The sequence below is a fragment of the Triturus cristatus genome, chromosome 3_2, assembly GCF_964204655.1.
Source record: "Triturus cristatus chromosome 3_2, aTriCri1.1, whole genome shotgun sequence".
Classification (NCBI taxonomy): domain Eukaryota; kingdom Metazoa; phylum Chordata; class Amphibia; order Caudata; family Salamandridae; genus Triturus; species Triturus cristatus.
The window spans coordinates 819,933,639-819,952,817 of record NC_140584.1 but is presented as its reverse complement, the minus strand read 5'-3'; the positions used below and the strand labels follow the sequence as shown (position 1 = coordinate 819,952,817).

General features: G+C 44.1%; 2 protein-coding genes across 5 annotated transcripts in view; one reads left to right on the top strand and one right to left on the bottom strand.

Moving 5' to 3' along the window:
• Positions 1 to 19,179, top strand: part of STRADB (STE20 related adaptor beta) — a 390,751-nt gene that overhangs the window by 46,192 nt on the left and 325,380 nt on the right. The window lies entirely within an intron of this gene.
• Positions 1 to 19,179, bottom strand: part of TRAK2 (trafficking kinesin protein 2) — a 376,229-nt gene that overhangs the window by 189,987 nt on the left and 167,063 nt on the right. For 2 of the 4 annotated variants that reach the window (XM_085648987.1, XM_085648988.1), the window contains exon 4: positions 5,833 to 5,895. The exons of 1 other annotated variant lie outside the window; for it this stretch is intronic. In XM_085648987.1, coding sequence (XP_085505113.1) covers positions 5,833 to 5,895 — 63 coding nt within the window. Of the gene's footprint in view, positions 1 to 5,832; positions 5,896 to 15,628; positions 15,772 to 19,179 lie in introns of those variants that run through there. One more of the 4 variants, XM_085648990.1, reaches the window with a different exon arrangement.

Genomic DNA, 19,179 nt, shown 5'->3' with positions numbered 1-19,179 from the left:
GGAGTTCTGTTGGGACCGGGGGGTGGGGGGGGTGTGTTGTTTGTTAGCACCGCAAGGCCAACCCGCAACTGTTTTGTTGTTTTTAAGATGCTCGGTGGGGGGCGACCGATTGTTTTGACGTATGATGGGGGGTAGGGATTTGATTGTGTTGTCATGGAATGTTAACGGCCTGGGGGATAGGATTAAGCGTGGTGTGGTCCTGCAGTATTTAAAACGTATTTCTCCAGATGTTGTCTTCCTGCAGGAGACACACCTTATAGGTAACACCTTTCATGCAATGAATCGGCGGGGATATCGTTTGGCGGCCCACTCCGGCTTCACTTCGGGCTCGCGGGGGGTGGGTATTATGGTCAAGAACTCGCTCCCGTTGGAGATTGACGAGGTGCGCCATGATGAGAGGGGACGCTACACTGTTCTGGTGGGGCGAATGGAGGGTAGAGTGTTTATCTTTATATCAGTGTACGTCCCGCCTGGGTTACAAGCCACTACATTTGCGGACCTGGGGCGCCTCCTTCTGGACCTTCCGGGTGGCCTGTTGGTGGTTGGAGGGGACTTTAACGCGGTTGCCTCTGGGTCTATGGATCGCCATCCCCCTAGGGACCTCCCCCGGGCACAGGCGTGGCTGCCCGGCCTTTTAGACACGCTGGGCCTGGTGGATTGCTGGCGCTTAAAGCATCCCGTATTGCAACAGTACACCTTCCACTCGGGGGCCCATGGTAGCCTCTCGCGGCTTGATTACATCCTTGTCCCGGCGGCCCAGGCAGGGAGGGTGGGGGAGGTGCGCCATTTGGCACGGGGTATCTCAGACCACTCCCCATTGTTGTTGCATTTCGATGTCTTCCCGAGGGGGGATGGCAGAGTGGCCCCGATCAATGCATGGTATTTGCGCGACCCCACCATTCGTGCCGACTTGATCAAATCCTTACAGCGCTATTTCGATGAGAATGTGGGGTCGGTCCCGTCTGCCATCTCCCTGTGGGAGGCTTTCAAGGTGGTTCTTAGAGGGGAGGCCCTCTCCTTTATTTCCAATGCCCGGCGGCGCGAGCGGGAGGAGGTGACCCGGGTTGAGGCCGAGATTGCAGAACTGGAGGGTGACCTGGGGAGCGGGGTAACAGACGCCAAGTTGCATGCTTTGCACTTAAAGCAGGCGGCCTATCGGGCCCTCGTCACGGAGGCGGCCAGGGGCCTCAGTAGAGAGCAGCAGGGGCGATTGTATGATGTGGGTGACAAGGCTGGCAAATTGATTGCGTGGTTGGACAAGAGGGAAAGAGCGAGCCGCGTGGTGCCTCTGATTGAGAGCGTGGATGGTGTGTGCGTCACTGAGCCGGAAGCCATTGTCTCCTGCTTCGCGGATTATTTCCGCGAAGTCTACTCCCCGGTTTCTCCCTGCTCGGAGGAAGATTCCCATGCCTTGCTTCGGGACATCGCACTGCCCTCCCTTACGGTGGAGGACAGGGATTCGCTGGATGCCCCGCCCACCTCGGACGAAATTGCCTCGGCTATTCGCTCGGTTGCATCCGGCAAGGCCATGGGCCCCAATGGTATTCCCATTGAGCTATACAAGCTACGCCCGGATGTGTTGGCGCCCCACCTGCGCGCGATGTTCCTTGCGGCCCACTCGCAGGGCTCCCTCCCGCCGGACCAGCGTCTGGCTACAATTGTGGTGATCCATAAGGAGGGGAAGCCCCGTGAGCGGGTCACATCCTATAGGCCGATTTCGCTTCTGAACGCGGAGCCCAAAATCCTCGCCAAGGTGTTGGCCAACCGGTTGGTTGGCGTGGTGGGCGATTTGGTCCACCAAGACCAATCGGGCTTTATACCACACCGCAACACGGCGCTTAATCTGCGGCGCTTACACGGGGTGCTCGCGCGTGTCCCATTTGTACGGGAGCCGGCCATCCTGGCGTCCTTGGACGCCACCATGGCGTTTGATACGCTCGAATGGCCATATATTTGGGCGATGCTGGCGAAGTTTGGGTTCGGCCCGGGTTTCGTCAGCTGGGTCAAATTGCTATATTCGGGCCCGTTGGCGCAGGTGGTGGTGAATGGGCGAGTATCTGCCCCATTCGCGCTGGGGCGGGGCACGCGACAGGGTTGTCCCCTGTCGCCTCTCCTGTTCGCCCTGGCCATGGAGCCCCTGGCGGAGTGGTTGCGGTGGCACCCTTCTATCCGTGGTCTCCGCTGGACCCCCGAGCATGAGGACCGCGTGTCCCTCTATGCTGACGATATCCTTTTGTATCTCGCCTCCCCGCGCAAGTCACTGATCGTCCTGGTTGATGTTTTGCGCTCCTTCGGTCGCAACTCAGGCCTGGTCATCAACTGGGCGAAATCCTGTGTCTATGTGCTTTCCGGGGAGGCCCCGGTCTTGCCACGGGACTGTCCGATCCAGATTGCCTCCCAGGGTTTCCGGTACCTGGGTATATATATCACTCTTGACCCGGAGGCCCGCTATGAGCGGAACTTGTTGCTCCCCCTCCAGCGTCTGAGGGAGGACGTGGTGCGCTGGCGGCGTCTGCCGCTCTCGCCGCTCGGCCGAGCGGCCTTATTTAAAATGATGTCCCTGCCGCGCTTCCTCTACGCCCTCCAGAATACCATGGACCTGGTCCCGGCACGCTACTTTCGCGAGGTGGAGGGCCTCCAGCGGCGCCTGTTCTGGGACGGGAGGCCGCGTATTGCTCTGGCTAAATTGACGCTCCCGTGGTACGATGGAGGGGTCGCCCTCCCGGACATCAAACGGTATTACTGGGCCTCCCAACTAGCTGCAATTAATCATGGCCTTTACGGGCCCGCCTTGAACCCGGCATTTGAGATGGACAGGACGCTTCTGCCCGGTGGCGATTATAATCGAGCGCTCTACTCTGGCGCGCCCGACTCCCGTTTGACGGGACCGACGCGTGTCATGGTGCGTGTCTGGCACGCGGCTAATGCAGCTATGGGGTGGAAGGACCGTTTGACCCGAGCGTCTCCGCTGTATGCATCTGAGAGGTTGGGCTCCCTGTGGACGTCGAAGGGCTTCGAGAAGTGGGACACGATCGGAATCAGCACGGTGGGAGATCTCTGGACGAGGGGGGGATTCAAAACTTTTGAGACGCTGCAGGCGGAGTTTCAGCTGCAGGGCAGTGAGTACTTTCGGTACCTACAGGTCCGCCATGCGCTGGGCTCCGTCTTCCCGGATGTTGCATCCATTCCGGAGTCTTCCCCCCTGGAGGACAGAGTGCTAGATGGCCATGTCCCGGACAGCACGATCTCCCTCATATACAAAAAATTGATTAACGATAGATCGTGTCTGCTGACTAGTCTCCGCGAGGCTTGGGTTGCCGACGGGCTGGAGCTGGACGACGAGGATTGGATCTCCGCGGTGGCCTCTCCGAAAGAGGTGGCCATCCCGGCTCGCCTTCGTTTCGTCCAGCTCAAGATCCTTCACCGGGTCTACGTGACGGGGCCAAGGCTTTTACGTATGGGTTTTGCCGGTGATGGAATGTGTAAGCGTGGCTGTGGTGCGTTGGCGACTTTCATGCATATACTGTGGGAGTGCCCGAAGGTGGAGCGATTCTGGCGTGGTGTGCATGAGGTTCTACGAATGGTTACGCGTGTCGCGCTGCTGCCTGAAGCGAGGAGATGCTTGCTGAATGTCTGGGAACCAAATGACTACTCGGTCCCGCAGGCGCGGTGGGTGACTCTGGGATACATGATAGCCAAGCGTGATATTGCCCAATTGTGGGGATCCCAGAGGCCCCCTGCGGTGTCGGCCTGGAAAGAGCATATGGATTGGTGTATGTTTCGTGAAAAGGTGGTGTATGTGGCGAGGGGTAAGCCTGGGGCGTGGATGAAACTCTGGGGCCCCTGGAACGCCTACCGCGGGGGTATTTGTGAGCCGCCGCTGCTACCGGCGGCCTCGCCGGCTCCGTCTCCCTAGATGGCGCCCCTCCCTTGGCCGCGGGCGCGCGGTCCCCCAGTCCCTGATCTACTCCCGTCCCCCTCTTCAGAATTTTGCTGCTGGTTTGGATCCCCCACTTATGGAGCACGTGTTGTCACTTTGGATCGAGGGTTGCCTTGCGGTTGTGGTTTGTTTACGTTGTTTTGCGTTAAGAAAATGGAACCGTACTGTGGGCATGGAGCTGTGAGGCCTGCACCATTGCTCACTCCTGTCTTCCTACTGTGCACCGCTGAGAAAGCTTTTTGCTGTATGTATGTAATATGCTTTTGATGCTCTAGCGGCCGGCCGTGTGGTTGTAGGCCCATACCTGTAACTTCTATAAACTGCAATAAACGGTTTAAAAAAAAAAAAAAAATAAAAAAAAAAAAAAACTCTAAACAGTCATGGACCCCTTATCAGGCATTGCGGACCCTTGGGATTCCACGAACCACAAGTTAAGAACCACTGATCTAGAGCTTACCTGTATCAAGTCACTAGCGGTATTCACAGACAAATAGCTTGCTTGTTGTGCAGCTGAGATCTCGTAGTAGGAAAGTGGTTTGTGATCCAAGTGGATTATCAACAGGCAATGGAATTGGGCATGGTCTGGCCACAGATGCACGTGTCAAACCCATGGAGATAGAGCAGTCTAGAGCTTTGGAACAATGAAAATTGGCCAAAGATTGAACGACTCCTTGTTTCCCCACAAAGAGAAGTGAAAGACTTATTTCGGAAAATATGGATGACGAAGGGAATTATCCAGATTATATAATGGAATGCAGTCTCTCACTTATTACACACGGGCCCCTTCAAGTTTACATTGTGGCAGGTCAGCCTTGAGAACTCTGGAAGGCAAAGACACTGTGCAAGATCATAAGTAATCTGTCCCCAACCATAGCAGGACAAGTAAAGAGCTCTAATTTTATTGTGTGAAGTTAAAGAGGAGTTCTCAAGGACTAGTAGGAGACTGCTTAACCTTTATCACACGAGTGTTGTGTGATTCTATTGTGGGGGCTGATGCAACAATAGTCTAAGACGTTTGGGAACTTTGGACCATCTCCATTAAAGAGTCAGAATCGAAGTCTAGGTGTAGTACAGAGGTGTCCAAGAGCTGCACTGCACAAACTTCAATACTGAGAGATTGCAGCATGTCTCACTCTGGAGGTTTGTGTCTAGGCCCAGAACACACACAGGTGTCACTTGTCGACAACGAAACAAATTTGACTTTGCTTCGTAATGGGGACAAACAATGTGTAGATAAGATGGATCCTGTTGGTTTATGGGGACACTCTAATGTAGACGTGTCCTAATAAATAGTATTGAAGCAGTAAGGATGATAGTCTTGGGATTAAGTTTAAACGGAGGACTCCAATCAATAAAAAAAGAGAGGGGTGGTTTGTCCAGATTACGGGTCTTTTCAATGTATAAATTGGAGCCAAATCAAGAACAATACGAAGTACCTTGCAATTTTACCCTGACAGTTAAAATATATTGTTCATTTGGGTACCATGCTTTGCTTACACATAGATACAAACAGACACCTCACCTTCTATAGAAGAGTTATTATGGTTTTGCTGTGTTACTGAGTTTAAATCATCATAAACCTTTGTGAACAATAAAATGTTTTAATGTTGCAGAAACAGCAGTGATTTTCTTTTTGGCTCACAAAATTCCAATGATGGAAGTATATAATTGAGATATTTAAAAAACAAATCCTTCTAGCGGGATTGTCCATAATTAATTGCCTAGTAAGGTGAGGTTTAAGAGTGGCTTTCTACCTTAATACCTAGGAGTCATCTGTACATACAACACACACATACAACTGTCAGTCGCTGATATACATAAAACCATGCACAGGCGTAGTAAAGGACAGCCACCACAGAACAACAAAGGAGAAAGAAAAGACCCAGAATTACCTTGAGCAAAAGGGTCGGACTGGAGAGATCCTTCCAAGGAGGAAGAAGAAAGGTCAGCAAAAGCTGAGACAGCGAGACGTTAAACAGAATAAGATAGGAAATAAAAACAATCCTTTTAGTGTTAAGCTTTAAAAAAAAAAAAAAAACATGATATGTGAAATGCAGAAGTAAAATACTTTTAAAACAGATACAATACTTAATACATATATTTTATGCCAGAATATTCCACACATTGTTCAAAGGCACTACTTTAATCATCATAGGTTTCCACCAAACCAAAACTATTGAGAATACAGTTGAGTTGTTAGGAGTCATAGGGAGGTGTGCCTTTATTTTGTATGCAGGCCAGAGAATGTGTTATTTACATCTACAAAAGCATGTATGTTCAACATGTTCACTGCTACAATAGAGGTCTTTCATCTAACTGGGAGGCACCTGGCATAAAAGCTTTCTATCTATTCGTTGTGTCCCAGTGATTTCTGGGACAACAGCAAACCGTAAGCATGCACTAGTGAGCATGTATGTGATAAAAAGTACCCAAAGACTGGAAAAATGCAAACACCCTTCAGTCTACTCCTCACCATGCTGGTCACTTGTCCAGAGCAACAGAATCAGTTAAGTGCCCACCGAATCAACAGAACATTGTTAAAGTAATCCTACCCACGCCCAAAGTACCATTCTCTACTGAAATTAAGTGGAAATGTCTAACAAAGCAATGAAAAGCTGAAAGAGGGCAGCCCTATTTAAATAATTAGGGAGTACTTCCAGAATCTAAATTTTTTTTAGACTTTTAGAGAGACAGATGTGCAAGCACGCAAGTCAAAATGTCCGCCTGCCATTAATCTGTGGCGCGCTAGTCCGTACAATGACCTGTTTTCACTGTTTTTTGGAGCTTATTCATCTTCACTTTACCCCATGTAATGAGGAGTCTCCAGTCCCCTGCATGCAGTGCATTTCTGTAGCACTGTGATCCAGAAAGAGGGTAAAACTTTGGGCTGCAGTCCTACTGTCAGTTTTAGCTGCTGCACTGGTGAATTTCCATCAGATTTATATTTGTTTGGCTTATTCCTCGACCATACAATTTTATACTGCCATTGCATGTAAATATTTGTTTATTTCTCAACATGGAAAGCAATTCTACATCTGCTGCACATAAGCGTAAACAGGCAGTATCTCCACCACCTATTAAGTCAAAAATTGTTGACTCTTTTACTCACTACTATATTAGAGGAATTAGAAGCTGTTAGGTCTAACACTGACAATATTGTTACTGAAGTTAAAAATATTTATAAGCATATGGCTGGTCTATGGGGGGGGGGGAGAGAAAATCACAGGCAGTTTTTATTTAATACACCATCTTGTTTTGATTTTGGAAGTGTATTTATTAAAATGGTATCAGCATTATATGGTTAACTTTCAGCATGACTTTTTATTAATGGTCAGTTCTCCAACTCTTTTTTTCTTTATAGAGGAACACGGCAAGGATGTTTATTTTCATCACTTACTGCTAGACATCGAACCTTTACTTTCAAGTATCCAAAATTCTAAGGAAATAATAGGACTCGAACCTGCAAATTTACACTTAAAACATCTGCTTATGCGGACGGTATCTTAACATACATTAGTAATCCAACAACCTCTATACCTGCAGTACTCAATCTCATATACAAATACTCCTATGTCTCAGGTTATACCTTAAACACTGATAATACTGAAATATTTTCCCTGAATGTTCATTGCACCCCTGATGGGTTAGAGAATACGGCAAAAGGAAAAGTTAACGGACCTGAGCGACTAAAAGGCGTTGGAAGAGCATTGAGGGACATCACACTACAGCTTTACTGTTTAAGGGGCTGAGACAAATGGCAAAATTACTTGTATATGTGGAGAGCTCTTTGTGGCAATGGAACTGAAAAACAAAATGTACTGTCTTGTAATATGACCTACTTAATTGTATTTGGCTGTGAACCACTGTTAACCTTAATAAAAATGTTTACAAAAAAAATAAAAGGAAAAGTTAAAATGTATGGGAATCCAATTTTCACATTCTCTTAAACACTCAATTATATTAAACTGTGACTATTTGATTACTAGAGGTAGAAAAAATGTGTAACTGGTCTCCATTGCATTTGCCATGGTGGGGTAAAATAAGATCTATTAAAATGATACTTGCTGCTCTTTATTTTTACACTTTTATCAATGCTCCCATTACAATTACCTCTCCCATTTTATTTTAAAAAAAACTAGATAGATAGCATTTTCTCCAAGTTTCTTTGGCTTCATAAACCTCCATAGCTTTGCTATATCAAACTCAAACTTTCCAAACCTAAAGGAGGACTTGGTTTACAGGATTTTTAAAAATTATTATGCATTTATTTTGAAACAAACCAGGCTCTCTATGGTTTACACTTTACACACATGGACACTGTTCATTCACCGAAATGACTCCAAAGTGGAACATTTGGTCTCAACATTTCCTTTACTGACATTATCTATGGCTAACTCTAATAAGCTTCTCAAATCATCTGACATTATCAGATCGCCTAAACTAATCATACATGATTTTGTATCTTCATTTTTCTCACCAATTTCAAAACCTACCAAACTAGCTCTATGGCATAATCCTTTGATAAAATGTAATCATACCATCACATTTTGGAAATCATGGATATATGCTGGTATGTTTTACCTTGGGAATATCTATGATAAATGAGTTTTATTAACATTTTCAGAATTCCAAACTAAGTTTTGCTTAAATCTTTTCCAAATACTTTACCCCAAAATACCACCGACTTGGAAATCTGTATCAGGGCTTTTTCTGATCTACGTATACAGTCTCTAAATTTTACAAACAATTATTGTGAACCTAACCTGAACTTACTTAGTAAATACTGGAATACAGAACTTTCTACAGATTGTTCCCTGGATACTTGGAGACAAGTATGGCTATCAGATATATTAGGATGGTTTCCTGTCTCTTTATGATAAACAAATGCTTTCATTTGGTTTAATTGTTTATGTACTCCTTGCAAATTGTTAAAGGTTAAACTTGTTGATACCCCTCTCTGGTGGAATTGCAAACTAAATGAGGCTTCTTTAAAACATTTTGTTAGAGTGCATTAAAATGTTCACATTTTGGAGAAATGTTTGGGATGTTAGATTGAAAATACTTCCCATCACTGACACCCTCACCTATGACCTGATTATATGTAAATCTACTGCATTATCATCTAAATGATCGGATCATCATAATAAGCTTTATGACCACCTGATCTCTAAAGCCATCAAATCATTGACAACTAATTGGAAACCCACTGACACATTATCGGTCCATACTTGGTGGTCTTGGATCATATACAACTTGGTTTCAAAAGCTTGGGGGACAGGTTGATGACTATTGCCTTGTACATGTAATAACTCTTGATTATATAGGTTATTTTGGTTGAACACCTGTGACATAAGTAGTATCTCTTATTTGTTCCTTATTCAGCTTTTCTTTTCTACTAAATTACATGACTTTTAGTCATTTTAGGTATATTTATAATTCAATTACTGTATTTCAACATTTCGGCTATATATACGGCATTATTGTATACTTTTTTGTGTTGTCTTCTAACTTTCAAAATTAATAAAATATTTTAAGTTTTAAAAAAGAAGATTGTACACAGACAGCCATACTGCAGAATGGTCAAATGTAGACCCGAGTAATCATGTTTCCAGTTTCCTGGGAAACAACTTACCATTAGACTGTAGTTTTACCCTGGAGTAACCAGATTACAATTATGGCTGTTGAATAGAGCATTATCTTGCCAGGGTACATTTGGATGGCGACTGTTCACCTAGAAAACCATGAGCTATGCTTAGGGTGGAGAATAACATTTACCTCTCCTTGGCAGGAGAAGGTAAGAAAAGAAAAATCTGTAGAGTTAAACACCTGCACATAGCACTTTGGAAAGGCAGGAGGGTTTGGGACCGGGACTCAGGATCTTCTAAAACCGGAAGTTACCGGAAGCAGTAGTATCCGAGGTCAGCGGTCTAGTGTCTAATGCTCAACATAGGCAGCCATAAAAACGGGGCCGCGGTGCGTGCGCCGCTGGCGCACCAAAGGCAAGCCAGTCTGCGCCCGTCCACGTCCAACCAGGGCCAGATGCCAGAACCCCTCTGCTACTCGAGAGAAAGAGAAAAAAAACAAAACACAGAACTAGCAGATTGCATGCAAAGTAACGAGACAGTGTATGAAAGCCTCTCCAGGGAGCACAATGGGTCCCTTCTCATGCCTTTGCTGCAAATGGTAAAGCCAGGTATCCCCAGATTGGTCACAGAGCTCAATCGTTCAGAACGGTCCTCAACTGAAATGCATCGATTTCAATGCTAGGGCAGTGCCAAAATACTCCCTCGAGATATGGGATGTACTAGCCGAGATAAAAGCCCGACCTAGCCTTTATTTTTTAACTTTATGTTTTATTATCAAATCAACAATAAGATCTCATCAGTTAGTTACATTTGTCTTTGGTGTGTGTAACACATTACAATGACAGCACATCTGTCTCCACTTACAGAATACACTCATATCTCTGCAATGAAAATACCCCTGCCCTTGCAGCATAACTCAGACTAGTCACAGCTTTACAACTCAGTTTACGTAGCCCTATCCCCTCAAATATTTTCCCCGGCAACAAAACGATACTCAAGACCTAGCCTTTATCATAGAGACCTGGCTAGATGACAAAAACTCCCCAGATGGCGCCATTGCCCTACCAAATGGCTACAAATTATTGAGACAGGACAGAATGGGCCGGAAAGGAGGTGGTATACCCTTGTTTTTTTAAGGACGGTTTCACATGTCTCCCTGAATCAGTGGTTCAGCTGGGAAGCACAAGATTTTAGCATTCCAAATATTAAACTGTGCCCACAAAATAATCGGGGGGGGGGGCATGCAATTGTCTACAACCCTCCCAGTTATAAACCGGATTCCAGCGCTGAACTTCTCACTCACTTTGAAGACGCTAAGAACCCCGTGGCAAAACCCCTAGACAGACAAAGACATGCAGATTTTGCAATTAAAACACTGGGTTAGGGATCCACACATTGCCAGGCACATCCTGGACCGTGGACAGATCACTCCCTGATCTACCTTTACCCTTAGCCTACCGGCAAAATTAATCCGCCACCAAACACCATTAGCAGTGTTAAAAAAGAACCTGGAGGCTAGTTACCCCTGACACATTTGAGTGCCATTTCTCTCTAAATGACCCAAATGCCCTCATGTCACCGTTTGTGTAAATGAGCGCAGAAAGCTTCCAACCAGAAACCTCCAATACGCTGGACCAATGTGCTCCTAGACTTGGGAACAAATCCTACAGAAGAACACCATCTGAAAAATGTTATTCGATTGATCTTAGGATACTGAAGAGAAAGTGCAAAGCACTAGATCACAAGTGGAGATTGTCTAAACAGGACATGGATAGACTGTCATATAAAGTGGAAATGAGAATCTACAATAATGCTATTAAAAACTCTAAGAAGACCTACTTTGCAAAGCGTGTAAACGACAACAGCAGTTCACTTAGGGAGCTCTACAAAATAGTTAAAGAGCTATGTAAACCATCTAGCATGTCCCAAGTCCTGTCCCCCTCAATAGAGTGCTGTGAGGCAATCCGCACATTTTTTGCTGATAAAACCTCTGATCTATTCCTCAAACAGAGATAAGCACCCATCAGATGATATAGATTGGGAAACCTCAGACCCTCATACTAACGCCCAATCCTACCTCAGTAACTTTGACCCCTTTACCGAGGAGCAGGTCGCAAAAGCAATGGCTGAAGTTAAAACAGGGTCCCCACTTGACCCATGCCCTCATTTAAACTTTTCTCGGACCATACCAATTATATGCCCCAACGTAACCCGTATATTTAACCAATCCTTACATACTGCAGTATTTCCAGAGATCTGGAAAAAAAGGCACTGTAGTTCCCCTACGAAAAAAGCAGGTACAGATGTTCAAAACCCAGCAAACTACTGACAAATATCTCAGCTTCCATACTCATCTAAAGTGATGGAGAAGTTGGTAAACAAATAACTGACCAACTACCTTGAGACCAATGAGCTCCTGGACCCAACCCAAACTGGCTTCAGAGCCACCAATAGCACTGAAACTACCCTCCTGGCATAACTAGATAATATTAGGCTGACTAGGGTAAAGCCGCCGCCCTGATCCTGCTGGATTTATCAGCGGCTTTTGACACAACCTGCTGTTGAAAACTCTTTTTGAAAAGGGTATACATTCTAAAGCCCTTCAGTAGCTGTGCTCCTTTTTAAGCAATAGAACACAGTCAGTACAACTGGGCCCCTTTTCCTCAAACCAAAAATCCATTGAATATGGTGTTCCAGAGGGAGCTTCCTTGAGCCACACTATCTTGTTTGAATTACCACTGGAACTTCGGCTTACCGATGACTACCTGGTATTCAGGAAGAAATTGAAAACCCATTGGTTTCCTAGGATATGTTCAGTAACTCAGAGACCTTCTCTCAGTACTCCACTCTCACTTAGGTTGCGCTCTCCTTAGCGCCGTGATATCCATACGGATGAATATTGCGCTGTATAACTGAATAAATAAATAGCTGTGTAGCTTCTGCTTTTATGGTCTAGTGCACCGACTTTCCACTCGTTTGTTGCATGTGAGTAACGTTTATTTTCACCTGCACCTACGTTAGTACTTTATAAATCGTGCTAAAAAATAATGTGATGATGGACTGAATACAAAGCAAATCAAACATTGACCCCAGTCAAGAGATCTGGGTTAAATCCATCATTCTTTTGCTCACCATGCCACCCCATTTTAGACCCAGCCTGGCTGATGAGTGGCACAACCCTGAAACCCGTCCTAGGATGCTTGTTTCCAGTCCAGGACGGACTTGGCGTGGCATTTCAGGCTAGACTGTTCCCATGGGGAACAGGGTCAAGACTGATTTGCATACAGCTGGGTCTAAACTGGAGTGGCATGAGAAGCAAAAAACAATCGATTTATGCCCAGATCTCTGTACTGGGGTGAAAGTATGATATTGTTCAGCATTCTGTTCATCCATTGTTCTTTTTGCAATAAATAAAGTGTGGCATACATGCTATGTCAAGGCATTAAGCAGCAAAGTGAAAGATTCTGGAAATTAGCATAATTTATGAATTCCACTAGTCTAATTTTAGCAGTGTGCTTATATTGCAACAGAGTTCTCCAAAGCAGTCGATAAGCAACATGCTGGCACACCTCAAAACACTGAAATAAAGGCCCCGTGGTCAATCAATCTTTAGGTAATATATAAGACAAGATTGATTGATCAATCGGTCATGTCTTATATACTACCTGAAGATTGATTGAGCGTGGGGCCTTCATTTCGATCGATAGACAGATCCAGAAAAGGGAAATTTAGTTTTGAAGGGAGGTTGAACATTGAGTCTGGCCAACATTTTGTAACTGAGGTGTGCAACGTTGAAAAGGTAAGTAATTATTTTTGGCCACTTTACATACAAGTAGTTAAAAAAGCACAATATGTACTTAATGCCTTAAGCAAACATCTTCATGTCACTGCGAATGAGTATTCATCGCTCAATTTTCAATACACCTTTAAATACAAGTTTCTTTGCACATGTTCTGAAAAGCTGATTGAAAACTTATGAAACATTAATTACTTTATTTAACGTATCGGATGTATCTGAATGTATTGAAACTAGTCTCCACATCTGACATCAATATAGTTCATTTGAGGTCACATGCCATAAGAACTAAAAAGTCAAGCTATCCTGGTTGATGACGGCTGATAGCCAGAAACCGGTCCTAGGATGCTTGATTCCGGTCCAGGGAAGACATGGCTTGGCAGTTCGGGCTGGACTGTCCCCATGAGGCACAGGGTCAAGACTGATTTGCATATGGCCATGTCTAAACTGGGGTGGCGTAGTGGGCAAAAGAAGGATGGATTTAACCCAGATCTCTTGACTGGGGGAGAATGCCTGCATTGTCAGCATTCCGTCCATCATTTGTTTGTTATAAGAACTAAACAGCACTATCAAGGTGTAGATAGACGTTATCGCTCAACTTAGCGGTTACTCTACTACACAGAATATAACCAATTTCCAAACCACGGAAAATAAGGGTGTATGCCAAAAATGTAAGAAATACACAAACTGATGTTGCATATCTTTCTGCAATAGCACACCCAAATAAGTGAAAGCATTTACTTGCTCCAATAAACGATTTTCCAAAGGTATTCCTCCTTTGAAGGTTCTATGCGAGTTGAACGCCATGAACTGGTTTTAGATACGTTTATTTCCAAACTCCGAGTGGTGCAGAAGTTTTCAAAAAGATGTAATGCTTTCTGCAAACCACTTGGGGTCTTAGAAATTATCAACTTATCGTCGGCGAACATCAAAATGGGTATTTTGGGACCTGCTAGGGTTGGGGCGTGAGTGGGGGCACAGGTTAGGTGTTTGACGACGCCATTAATAAAAAGCGAGAATATTGTAGGGGCCAGCACACAACCCTGTCGCACACCCTTTGCGACAGGGAAGGAAGCAGTAACATTTACCTGCTTCCCCCAGCCTATTTGGGCAAAGTTTTCTTTGTGGAATCAAGCTACAAGGGATAACAGTTCAGATGGCATCCCCTGTTCCGGGCGCACAGCCCAGAGTTTGCTCCGAGAGACCAGGTCAAAGGCTGACTTCAGGTCGACAAAGGCAGCATACATGCTGCCCATGCCTAGACCACAGTCCACCAGTATATTCATCTAAACCTAAATACCTGGTCTATCGTGCTGACATGCTCTCGAAAGCCAGCCAGCTGATGTGAAGCTTAAATTGTTTTGCCGGATAAATGGAGGGACACAAAGGTCACATCTTGATAATTTATTTTAAAACCTATTTTTCTTCTTTTTCCTACATTCACAGAACATGATCTCCAGCATGAGGCACATTATTGTGATAAAGGTTTTCTAAAAATATGTTAAGGAAACTTGGGAAAACAATATACTTTGTAGCTCCGATCTGAGATGTAGCAAAATAAAAGGCATTATTCATCTTAAAGCATGGGTCAACATATTCATACTGCAGCATACCCTGGCTACAGTAAAACCTGTAAAAGGAGTTACCCTTAGGTAACAAACAAATTAGCACAAACAGAGTGTCTTAGACATAAGGACCCAATTCTCACCTTCTGTGTCAATCTTCCTCTAGACACACTGACTGTGTGGATGCAAGCGGCAGACGGAACTCAACAGCAAGTTGCATAATCATCTGCCGTTAAAGACAAAAATCCCTCAGATGCTTTCTCCTCTCAGTTTATTGTTCAATAATAAGAGTGCTGAAATCTGCATCAAGGGTCTTTCTAAAGCGGTCACTTCGTAAAAGATGGTAGAGTAGCTAGTTTGCGACACTGCAAATTATAACGGGTGCTCTAACGTGATCCCCGTTTGCAACAGTATCAAACAATTTAGAATTGCTAAATTACACATCGTCCACAAAGCAAAAGGCAAACCTCAGCTCATATCTGAATGCACAACTGTGTGAAAAAACACAGAGGAAACATCAAGAACTTAATGAGGACGTTCCAGACATACTAATACACATTTAAACTGTAGATTACAAACCTGTTCTACTAAATCAACTTCTGGCTTAAAAACTACTTTACACTGACTGGGTACAGACAAGTGTTTAGATTAACATGCCTTCATTTGGAAAAAGGTGTGAATACATAGTCTTTGCATCTAAATAAAGTGATGAACTGAAACAAAGCCTCCATTTACCCCTCACCTTGAAGAGTGAAGACTGAGAGCAGCTCCTCATTCTCATTAACATCTTGCTCACTTAGTGCCATGCTGCTCTCTCCACACTTGCACTTCTCTTAGGAGACCTGTGATCTGCGGCCAAGCACCTGCACTGTTTTGCTCGTATACAAACATCCTATAGAAAGTGTGCACACCCATAACAGAGGAGGAGTCACATGAGGTGTGAATACAGCCAAACCTAACTTCCTGAGTTGAACTTGTGAAGTTATGTTTATCAGCCACGGTATCTTATTTCTGAACACGAGTCAAAGCTTTAACCCTTCACACTCAGACAAAAAAACGTGGGAGGGATAAATGCAGCTCAGAAAAACAAATGCTATTGCAATGGTGCTATTTTAGGGCTCACCCAACAAAAGAATGTTGCTTCCTATTAATACAACACAAGACTGCAAAGTGAGATAGCACTTACAAGGATACAAAGTCCAAGCTTACACCAGTCCTGATGCAGAGTACTTAAAAAAAATGTAGAGCTCAAAAGTCTACAATGCAACTCTCGTCTAGAAACTCCTCAAAATTAGCACATTTTCAACTCCTGTAGGCGTTTTTAGGATTAAAAACAAATAAAAATAAAAAAGAACACCCTGATGTGTGCACACAGCGAATTCAGTGCCAATTTGAAAAAAACACTAAGTATGGGATTCTAACACACAGTCATTTGTAAATAACTCACTTATTTGCGGACATAGAAAACAGTAAATAGATGAGCTGGTGAATTTCATATGTGGTTATATTTTACATAATTAATTTTACATTGTCAGTTATTTGGCCCTATGTTACAGAAAAAAAACAATACCATCACAGCCAATAATCATCGCGTGATTCTTTATTTATTGAAATTGGACTGGATTAGCTCAACCTTATATTGGTAAAATGTATTAAATTTTAAATTAATGATTTCTTTCACACAAAAATATGACAAATGTTGTATTTATGTTGTAATACTTTGTGTTTCTTAATTTCACCCTTATAAAAACTCCCAGGCCTGCATGCCTTTAGGAAGTGAAACACTTGTCAGCTGTCAGATGAATTTTACTCCTTTTAATTTGGCTATCAGATGCAATCCAAAAAGCTTTATTCGACAAATAAATGTCATAAAAGCGAAGTACATCTAATAAAACTCATCTTTGTTACAAAAAGTTTCAGTGCAGATATTTAAAAAATACAATAATAAGATTAATACACATCAATCTTACACTTGGTTAAAAATCATATTAAACATCTAGAAGAATGCATTAGATAAAAAATTGGATTGTCCGGATTGAAAATACAATAGGTAATTAAACATACACAATGATTAGAAAGAATAAGCTACAGACATTGGTGCCAGACCTCAATTGATCAATTGGTTGAGAGAGATTTTGATCTTATAGCCCACATCCAGCTCAGATACTTGGTTTACAGCTATTGCAATACAAGGGAGAGTATCATTTCGCAATATCCTCATTGCAGTGCTACATGTTCTGGTAGACAGCAATCTGCATAATGGAGCCAACCACGCTTTGCGCTGAGCTGTGTATGCTGGGCACACAAAGAGAACATGAGCATAAGACTCTTCACACTTATCGCAAAAGGGGCATTTATTGTTGCCCTCACTTGCCCACTTAGCCGTGAAGGTTCGCAAAGGCAAGGTCCCCACTCTAAACTGGAAGTACAACTTCCGATCATAAGGTTGGGATAGAATATCCCAGTACATCTCCAATTTAGGTCGGGTTTCACTGTTAAGAAAAGTCCTGATTGTGTTGCGCTATCACATTTATTATAGGTATTATAATGGAGCATATTCCAGTATCTTTCTTTTACAATTTCTTTAGATGGAATTGGATTGTTCATGAGGTTTTCCCATAAATCTTGCATGCCCATGTTTATCAATAATGCTCTATTTCACAAAGCCAGCGAATCTCATGAAAAGTGTCTGCCTTAATTATATCCCTAAGGCCTTCAGCGTATGGTAGCATTTCTAGTGTGCTCCAAATTCTGTGCAAATACAAAATAGGGCGCAACCTGGCAATATCAACCAGCGCTTTACGACCAAGGTCTATCAACAAAGGCAGTGTTGGAGTGCTTTGTGGAAGAGCAGTAATATTCCATAGAAAACGATTTTCAGCTACAGTGAGGTGTGACATGTTCTCTAGACTCCAGAGTTCTGCCCCCTATAATACAGAGCTCACAACCTTCTTTTCATACATTTGTAAAACTGGGGTAATTAGCTTGGTCAGAGAAGCACTGAACTCTTTTTATAGAGTACCTGACAGCTGTCGGAGCTTTAGTGCGGCGGCATCAATTTGACAACTCCATCGCATATCTTTCTGCAATAGCACACCCAAATAAGTGAAAGCATTTACTTGCTCCAATCAACGATTTTCCAAAAGTATTCCTCCTTTAAGGTTCTATGTGGGTTGAACGTCATGAACTGGTTTTAGATACGTTTATTTCCAAACTCCGAGTGGTGCAGAAGTTTTCAAAAAGATGTAATGCTTTCTGCAAACCACTTGGGGTCTTAGAAATTATCAACGTATCGTCGGTGAACATCAAAATGGGTATTTTGGGACCTGCAAGGGTTGGGGCGTCAGTGGGGGCACATGTTAGATGTTTGACGACGCCATTAATAAAAAGCGAGAATATTGTAGGGGCCAGCACACATCCCTGTCGCACACCCTTTGCGACAGGGAAGGAAGCAGTAACATTTACCTGCTTCCCCCAGCCTATTTGGGCAAAGTTTTCTTTGTGGAATCAAGCTATAAGGGATAACAGTTCAGACGGCATCCCCTGTTCTGGGCGCACAGCCCAGAGTTTGCTCCGAGAGACCAGGTCAAAGGCTGACTTCAGGTCGACAAAGGCAGCATACATGCTGCCCATGCCTAGACCACAGTCCACCAGTATATTCATCTAAACCTAAATACCTGGTCTATCGTGCTGACATGCTCTCGAAAGCCAGCTTGTAAGGAAGTGAGGATGTCCTGATACTTAATCTATTCCTGTACTTTGCCTAACACCAACCATGCCATTACTTTCTGTATGGAGTCAATTAGGATTATAGGCCTGTAGTTTCCTGGAAGGGTTTTGTCTCCTTTTTTATACACTGGAACGATCTCTGCCCCTTCCAGGAATCTGGTATAGGCGATGCACAAGCAATGGCATTAGCAAGCAACAATACGTATTTATTCCATTTGGTCTTCTCATGAAGAAAGATGTCAGCCGGAACGCCATCCAGCCCTGGCGCTTTACCCTTCAATACTGCCAGAAAGACTACATTGACATCAGTAGCATTAAAGGCGTTATTAGTAAAATAGGTGCGGGGCAGCGCTGGAGCGCTCTCCTCTGCAGGGTCAACAGCGTACTGGGATTCAAAATGGCTCACCCATTTGTCTTGTGCTACATGATTTTGTGTCTCTGCTCGAGGGCCCTCCCTGCCCCATGTCACCAGTGTCCAGAACCTACGGGTGTTGTTGTTAGCACTTGCCATTCTTGGATCCTCCCAACTTTTCTCATCCCATTCCTTTTTAGCTTTGGCTTGGA